Source organism: Mus caroli, chromosome X (assembly GCF_900094665.2).
Source record: "Mus caroli chromosome X, CAROLI_EIJ_v1.1, whole genome shotgun sequence".
Taxonomy (NCBI): Eukaryota; Metazoa; Chordata; class Mammalia; order Rodentia; family Muridae; genus Mus; species Mus caroli.
Genome location: NC_034589.1, coordinates 74,807,925 through 74,817,285, shown reverse-complemented (window position 1 = coordinate 74,817,285; position 9,361 = coordinate 74,807,925). Strand labels below are relative to the sequence as shown.

The 9,361-nt window shown below is 36.0% G+C and overlaps 1 protein-coding gene across 1 annotated transcript in view; it reads left to right on the top strand.

The window, feature by feature from the left end:
- The window catches only part of Cfap47 (cilia and flagella associated protein 47), a 238,201-nt gene that overhangs the window by 218,811 nt on the left and 10,029 nt on the right, over positions 1 to 9,361 (top strand). The window contains exon 63 of the mRNA XM_021153316.2: positions 8,146 to 8,314. Within this exon, the coding sequence (XP_021008975.2) occupies positions 8,146 to 8,314 (169 nt within the window). The remainder of the gene's footprint in view (positions 1 to 8,145; positions 8,315 to 9,361) is intronic.

The window sequence follows — 9,361 nt, the reverse complement described above, 5'->3', positions numbered from 1 at the left end:
TCTGCCCTGCACAGGAGCCCTCTGCCTCAGGAGCAGGGAGCACATCTTGGATCCAGGACTTCCTAGGTTTTCTATCTCCAGCGTTGCCTCACTTTGGATTTTCTTTATTGTGTTGTCCACTTTCCTTTTTAGGTCTAGTATGGTTTTCTTCATTTCCATTACCTGTTTGGATGTGTTTTTCTGTTTTTCTTTAAGGACTTGTAACTCTTTAGAAGTGTTCTCCGGTATTTCTTTAAGTGAGTTATTAAAGTCCTTCTTGATAACCTCTACTATCATCATGAGATATGCCTTTAAATCCGGGTCTAGCTTTTCGCATGTGTTGTGGTACCCAGCACTGGCTGAGGTGGGAGTGCTGGGTTCTGATGATGGTGAGTGGTCTTGTTTTCTGTTAGTAAGATTCTTATGTCTCCCTTTTGCCATCTGGTAATCTCTGGAGTCAGTTGTTATAGTTGTCTCTGGTTAGAGCTTGTTCCTTTCGTGATTTCGTTAGCCTCTACCAGCACACCTGGGAGACTAGCTCTCTCCTGAGTTTCTCAGTGTTTAGAGCACTCTCTGCAGGCAAGGTCTCCTCTTGCAGACAAGGTGCACCGATATCTGTTGTTTGAACTTGCCTCCTATCAGAAGATGAAGGCCTGAAACAGGGCCTGTCCCAGAAGCTGTTAACTTTTGTAGTCCACACTCTCACCTGTGCAGACTAGTCTTGGCAGGATCTGGGATTGAAGATGGCTGCAGCAGATGCTCCAGCAAAGCCCTGCCGGGCAGGGTGGACACCTCTCCTCTGGCAGGGAAGGTGCCCGGATGTCTGGAGCTTGAAATGGGGCCTGCCTTAGAAGCTCTGTGGCTCCCACCTGACCCAGAAGCTGTTAGCTTCTGTAGTCCACACTCTCACCTGTGCAGTCTAGTCTTTGCAGGATCTGGGAACCAAGATGTCTCTGGCAGATGTTCCGGCAAGGGCTTCCCAGGCTGGGCAGATACCTCTCCTCTGGCAGGAAGGTCCTTGGATGTCTGGTCCCCGAAACGGGGTCTGCCATAGAAGCTCTGTGGCTCCCGCCTGTCCCAGAAGCTGTTAGCTTCTGTAGTCCACACTCCTACCTGTGCAGAGTAGTATTGGCGGTATCCGGGAATGAAGATGTTTCCCACAGATGCTCCGGCAAAGCCCTCCCGGGCGGGGTGGACTCCTCTCCTCTGGCAGGGAAGGTGCCCAGATGTCTGGAGCCTTTGCAGACTAGTCTTGGCAGGATCCGGTAATCAAGATGGATTTTCTTTATTATCTTTTGCAGTAGAGATGCTTTAAATGATCTATATCACAAGTTCCATGTGTGAGTACTGTAAAGATAAAATATAGGCTCTTTCTAAATATGAGAATGAAAACTTATGTTATAACTGCTAGGAATGTACAGCTATCTTTATTTTAGTTATTTGGAAATAATTCATAGTTCCTAACAATTAGATTATTATATTCCATCCTTTACATTTTTACATGTATTTATTATGTATGTGAGTGTTTGTGTGTGTGTGCATGCTTATGTGTCACAGAGTGTATGTGGAGCTCAAAAGGCAACTAGCTTGTTTCTCCCTTCCCATCATGTGAATTCCAAGGATTAAACACAGGCTGTCAAGCTTTAGTGACAAGGACCCTCAGTCACTGAGACACTTTGCCAGCTCTATATTATAGTTAAAATTAACCACTCTTTAATATCCTTTGAACTCATTCTAACGAAAAAATATGAGCTAAATAATTTGAATAGAAAATAACACAAGATTCCTCATTAACTCACTTGTGATTGCTTTTGATAGATGCAATTAAATAATGCTATCATTACTTAGAAAGACAATCAAAAGAAACCTCACAATTTTGTATGACATAAAAGAAAACTCTGGATGAATATCTCATCATGGTTAATTTATTTTCATTAGCCTACTTTGTCTCAATTTAATTAGAAACTTGTTCACAAAAAAAAAAAAAAAAAAAAGAAATTTTTTAACTTAATGAATTGGAGATAAAAACCAAGAACTGTNACTTAGAAAGACAATCAAAAGAAACCTCACAATTTTGTATGACATAAAAGAAAACTCTGGATGAATATCTCATCATGGTTAATTTATTTTCATTAACCTACATTGACTCAAATAAATTAGGAATTAGAAACTTAAAAAAAAAAAAAAAAAAAAAAAAAGAAATTTTTTCACTTAATGAATTGGAGATAAAAACCAAGAACTGTATTTACTGTCACAAAGAGGGAGCAAGAGGATATTATCCTCTACTGAATATCCAGTTTTCATCAAATGCATTATTATTTTTCTTCTCCCGTTGTTTTTAGAAAAATCCTAATTTTAGTCAACTCTATCTAATTTTAATAATTTACAGGTATGTATATTTTAACATACTATTTTCTAGGGAAAAAAGGTCAAGCTTCAATGCATAGCTTGTCTTCTCCCAAAAAGAAATTAGTTCAATTCTCACTTTCCCTTTATACAGTAATGGTTCACTCGGCCTTTTGCGAACAATAAGGTAGTTACAAAGGCAGCTTCCTCAAGTTGCCATTCAGTCTGTTTCTGTTGGTATCTTAATTATTAAAATGTCTTAGAAGTTCTTTTCTTCTACTTTTCTGACTCCTAACATGTAATAAAGGGCATATGATTCCTTCTCCACCACAGCTTTTGTGAATTTTTTTTAATAGTGGGAAAAGAGGTGGCAATATGGTTTCCTTCCAAAACCATATTGAAAGAAACCAAAAGGAAAAAAAAATCTACTTAGTTATAACCAAATAATTCTGAGTAGAATTTTAATATTACCAACATTATTTTAAATATTTTGTTCAGAATCAGAATGTGTTTGTCACTTTATCTATTGTAAAATATTGCAATGTATTTAAGAGAATTCTCAGGAAAAAGAGAAATATGAATAGATTTCTTCAGTGCATTTCAGTAAGCATTTTTGTAAGATAAACTTGTTTATCAGAAGTTCTAGTACATCAAATAGTATTTGACAAATTCATCCAAACTGTGAAAAGGAAATAAGCTCTTGAGCTCTCTTATTGAATAAACTATATAGAATCAAAAAGAAATTCAAAATCCCATGATTGTAGTTTCTAAAGTGGAGACTTTATTCTCCATGAGGTCATCTTGATAAAGTATATAGAGAATGCACAGCCAGCCTGGGATATATAGTGAGACAGTTAGGAAATGCTGACGCATGAAAGAAAATCTGATGAAATGGTTTTGTAAGCAGTTTTATCGATGATTTCTTACTGACCCAGATGAATTGCTTTAAGATGCTCCGGATGGGGAGTGAACATATTTTTAAAATCTGAAAAGACCACTACAATTTGATAGCAATTCCCCCCTTTGAAAATCTTATAGATATCTCTGCTTTAGTATCATTACTTTTCTAAGAAACTATTTCAATTTTCTGAATGCAATTATTATTTGCCAGAATGGGTTTCTGCATTCCTTTAAGAAATATAGGGGAAAACATATTTCCCCACCCACAGTTATCTAGTATTTTAATGGTATTATTATCAAGGAAAAGAATGGAAAGGAACTTATTTTCAATAAATAGTAATACTATATCAAATGTAGGAGAACATGAATGTACTTAAGTGATTATTTCTAATCAGTGTAGTCTCTTTATTCTGCTTTCCCTAAAACCACACTAACAGCAATACTAAATATGTATTACATACCTATTACCTACGATTATTCAATGCTAATGATACTACAAAATTTGTATCACTAATTTACATAAATACATATGTACCTACACACAAAAAACACATACATATTTATATATTTTTCAATATTTTATATTGAATAATGTTACCAGATTTTGCAGTGCTTAGTAAGTAGGGTGCCTCTTTAATTAATATATTTCAGTTCCTGCCAACTACTTTCTGACCATATCCCAACAGAGAAATACTTTTTTTCATGTCCATATTTCTCTTTGATTTCCTACAAACCTCTGATTTGGGCAATTCCAAATTGTAGTAGTGGTAAATATTTCAGATATAATTTAAGTATTAAGTCTCTTAGAAAACTATTAAACACTTCTATTCTTTTCTAAAACATAGCGAACATTAACTTTGTTGAGTGTAGGCAAAATAAATATCACTAAGAAATGCCATGTACAGGAACAGGATGTTTTCTCAATGACAGAAACTTAACCTTGAGCCTCAGACATACTAGACAAATACTGTCCCCCTAAAATACATCCCTGGATCCTTTTCTTTTTCATTTCTTTTTCTTTTTCTTTTTCATTAGATATTTTCTTCATTTACATTTCAAATGCTATCCCAAAATTCCCCTATATCCTCCCCTGCCCTGCTCCCAAACCCACCCACTTCTGCTTCCTGGCCCTGGCATTCCCCTATACTTGGAATCTTTGCCAGACCAAGGTCCTCTCCTCCCAGTGATGGCCGACTAGGCCATCTTCTGCTACATATGCATCTAGAGACACAAGCTCTGGGGGTACTAGTTAGTTCATATTGTTGTTCCTCATATAGGGTTGCAGACCCCTTTAGCTCCTTGGGTACTTTCTCTAGCTCCTCCTTTGGGGGCCCTGTGTTCTATCCAATAGATAACTGTGTGCATCCATTTCTGTATTTACCAGGCACTGGCATAGCCTCAAAAGAAAGAGCTATGTCAGGATCCTGTCAGCAAAATATTGTTGACGTATGCAATAGTGTCTGGGTTTGGTGGTTGTATATGGAACGGATCCTCGGGTGGGACAGTCTCTGGATGGTCCTTCCTTCAGTCTCAGCTCCGAACTTTTTCTCTAACTCATTCCATGGGTATTTTGTTTCCCATATTTAAGGAGAAACTAAGTATCCACACTTTGGTCTTCCTTCTTGAGTTTCATGTGTTTTGCAAATTGTATCTTGAGTATTCTAAATTTCTGCGCTAATATCCACTTATCAGTGAGTACATATCATGTGAGTTCTTTTGTGATTGGGTTACCTCACTCAGGATGATATCCTCCAGATCCTTCCATTTACCTAAGAATTTCATAAATTTATTGTTTTTAATAGCTGAATAGTACTCCAGTGTGTAAATGTACCACATTTTCTGTATCCATTCCTCTGTTGAGGTTTGAGACAGTTTTTCTAAGTTATGTAGTCAAGCTTTGAGCTTGCAGTCCTTTTTCTTTAGACTCTCTAGTAGTTAAGATTGCAGGACTGTAGCACTCACTAAAACTTGGAAGTATTGAAACAGAAGATCTTTGTGTTCATTTTATTTCATCAGTTGGGCCTTTCTGCAAATGCTTAGACGCAGGTATTCATGCATATGAACGTAAGTAAGTCAATAAAGTACTTACAAACCTCCCAAAAGTGACACAATCTGAAAATGGACAATTGGAACTAGGTAATGATAATTTTATTGAAGATATATTTAGAACTTTACAGTTTTGAATGACCCACTTAATTAAGCCATTGCTAACAGAGAGCAAGAAAATGAGATTTGAAATGAGTTCCAATAGCAAAGACATCCATTGAGAGGTATTTGAAACATGCATGCACATTGCTTGAGTACTATACAAAAGGATTCCTCACTATTGTCAGTTCTACATATCTTTTTCCTGCTCCCCTAAATTCTAGTATTGGTCATGTCCACACAGTGTCTTTTCCCTCTTTTATATTTTTATAATTATGAAATATATGTAGATCGGAATAGGTGGCACATGGCTTTGATGCCATCATTCAGGAGGCAGAAGCAGGTGCATCTCTGAGTTCAAGGTGAGCCTAATGTATAGGATGCAGGCCTAATATATACAACACACACACACACAAATGAGAGTGAGAAAAACAAACAGAAACAAAAATAAAATACATTGTAGATCACCCCATCAGTATCTAGTCTGTTATTGTTTCATGTAGCAAGCAAATCTTGTGTTGCCTGATGCTTCTTTTAAAGTACACAGGGTTATCACTGTTAAACACTGCTCACAATTTTCTAAATCAAGAAATTAATTTTGCTTATTTTCATTGCCCTATGTCCATTTTAAACCACTGTTCAAACATCAACCTGAAAGGATCACTTTTTTTATTATTATTATTTGCTTCTGTTTTACTGGCCATTTCTTTATTGGCTCCTTCACATTTACCTATCCTTTAAACATTGCTGTTTCCCAAAGCCTGATTTTTACCCCTTTGTCTATCATCCCTTACTAGATAATTTACAAATCTACTGTTATCTTTATCATCTATCCTTTGAAGAATCCAAATGTAATTCAATTCCTGACCTTGTCCCCAACTTCAAACATACACATCCAATTTTCTATTACAGAAATAGTTTAATATAATGTTAATTGTTAACATGAAATTTCAAAATATAAATTATTTCTCCAGCAAAGAAAACTGGTTTTAAGTGAAAGGTAATTCTAGTTTTGCACATCCCACAGAAAATGTTGCAACAAATTTATGTTTCTCTCTTTCTGCTTCATATCACTTATGATCCATTAGAAAAAATGGCCACACAGTCTATGAAATATAAGCATAACTCAGTTATTTTTCACCATTATTAGTAGTGCCACCTTGATCTAACCACTTGGTTATTCTGGAGCCTTGTTGTTTTGCCTGTTCACCACCACTCAAGTTTTCACTTTGTAGTCTTTTACAGCATAGCTAGAACCATCCTTTAAAAGTGTGTTCCCATCATTGGTCTGGCCAGGCCACCTGTTATATCCCTTTCTTCTAAATACCTACTCCCTGTCTGTTCCATAGCACTGATCTAATGACTAGTGTTGTACTTTATTCTAAAACTTTGATGCTTTTGATTTCACATTCTCTATACAGATCACTTTTGAATAGATAGACCATTCATTATACTTACCATGGTCCCCTTCACATCCAGAAATAAATCACAAATATGAAGAATCAGAAAAAAATATTCTGGAACGGACTATACTTTTGATTTGCTAAATAGTATTCTCTTAAATCCTTATATTTCTAAGTTGATCAATACAATTATAGTGTATCATAGACCTTACAGAAGTTGCTAACATGAGAAAAATCAAAATGTTTATAGAGTCCCAGTAAGTGAATAAATGTATCTTTTATGAAGCTTTTAAAATCCCTAGTAGGAGCCACTGTGGATTTTGATCACACCATTAAAGAAGTAACATGGATGTGCTTCAAACCATTCCTTAAAATGAAAAGAAAAAAGCTCTATCATCTTTCTTTGTGAAGCTTGGTAGGAGCACACAAGAAAGAACATAGATGAAAATATATCAATATAGTATTTCCAAAGCAAATTCAAGTATACATGAAAAAGCTCATCCTCTGAGACACGCTGTGATTTATTCTAGGATGAAAATGTGGCTCAAGATATGCAAATTTATAAATGCAATACATAAAATTAATATACTCAAGGGCAGAAATAAAATGAAATTTTCATATATACACAGATAGCTTATATACAGTCTAAAGCATGTCATCCTGACAAAAGAACTAAAAGTAAAAACACATAATAGGAAGGCACACACAAGTCAGCACACAAAAGGCTATATATGGCAAACCTACTGTCAATATTATAAAAAATGGGAAAGACTCAAAATATTTGCATTAATACCATAAGTATGCCCTCCTTCTTCATTCTTATTGTGTATATTCCTTGATGTCTTTCTTGAATAAGACACAAAGAAAAAAGAACAACAAATAGAAAAGAAATCAATTTGTTCCTGTTCAGAGACAGTTCTTACACATGTGAAGACATAACAATGCAACATATATAAATACTTTCAGCAGAGTGAGAGAATATAAAACCAATATAAATATAGCTCTTCTATATAAGCAAGCTATGTTCTGGATAAGGGAAGTAAGTAGGGTTCATCTGGCCCCTGTCTCTGCTCCTAATTACAATAGTGCCCTGACTTGCCTCGTCTAAGGACAATGATTGCAATATGTATGCCAAATTAACCTTTCCTTCCTAAGTTATTTTGGTCATGGTGCTTCATCAAAGCAACAGGAAAAAAAGTAGGAAATGTGCTATTTGGTAATTTTCAAATTGCTACCTCACATATTTTTGTAAATATTCAGTATTATTTATGAATTATAGGTTTATTGAAGCAGAATTTATGTTATAGTCATCATTTTCTCAATTTAATGACAATGACTGATTTAATAGATTACATTCATGATTTTTTTCTAGGTATTATGAGCCATTTGTGGCCCGTTTTCTACCAGGCAGTGATCAAGAGTTTTTTGTAAAACCTCAGTCTGGAGAACTCCCTCCATTTTATACAAAAGGAATTGTCATCATTGTAGGATTTAAACCCCAAATGTACAGTAAGAAATATCAAGCAACACTTGCAATACAGGTAAGTTTTAGAACACACAGCTTTTAGTTCTCAAAGCCGATAACTCAAGTATGGAATATAACAAACTACTTTGTTAAAACTAAGAAAAGTTGAGGAATTACTTATATTCTATGTTTAAAAAATGTGGAAGAGTATAAATATATAAATTATTTGTATAATTACAACACTTTCTTTAAGAAAATGTTATTACTCATAAAATTTATATAGGTTTATTTTTTGTTTGTTTGTTTGTTTATTTATTAGGTATTTTCTTCATTTTCATTTCCAATGCTATCCCAAAAGTTCCCTATACCCTCCCCTACCGACCCCCCCCCCAACCTCCCCTATCCAACCAATTCCCACTACTTGGCCCTGGCGTTCTCCTGTACTGAGGCATATAAAGTTTGCAATACCAAGGGCCTCTCTTTCCACTGATGGCCAACTAGGCCATCTTCTGATACATATGCATCTAGAGACACGAGCTCCGGGGGGTACTGGTTAGTTCATATTGTTGTTCCACCTATAGGGTTGCAGACTCCTTTAGCTCCTTGGGTCCTTTCTCTAGCTCCTCCATTGGGGGTCCTGTGATCCATCCAATAGCTGACTATGAGCATCCACTTCTGTGTTTGCTAGGCCCCAGCATAGCCTCACAGAGGACAGCTCTATCAGGGTCCTTTCAGCAAAATCTTGCTAGTGTATGCAATGGTGTCATCGTTTGGAGGCTGATTGTGGGGTGAATCCCCAGGTATGGCACCATCTAGATTGTCTATCCTTTCGTCTCAACTCCAAACTTTGTCTCTGTAACTCTTTCCATGGGTGTTTTGTTCCACTTTGTTTTGGGCAAAGTGTCCACACTTTGGTCTTTGTTCTTCTTGCCTTTCATGTGTTTTGCAAATTGTATCTTGTATCTTGGGTATTCTAAATTTCTGGGCTAATATCCATTTATCAGTTTCTGGGCTAATATCGACTTATCAGTGAGTACATATCTCGTGAGTTCTTTTGTGATTGAGTTACTTCACTCAGGATGATGCCCTCCAGGTCCATCCATTTACCTAGGAATTTCATAAA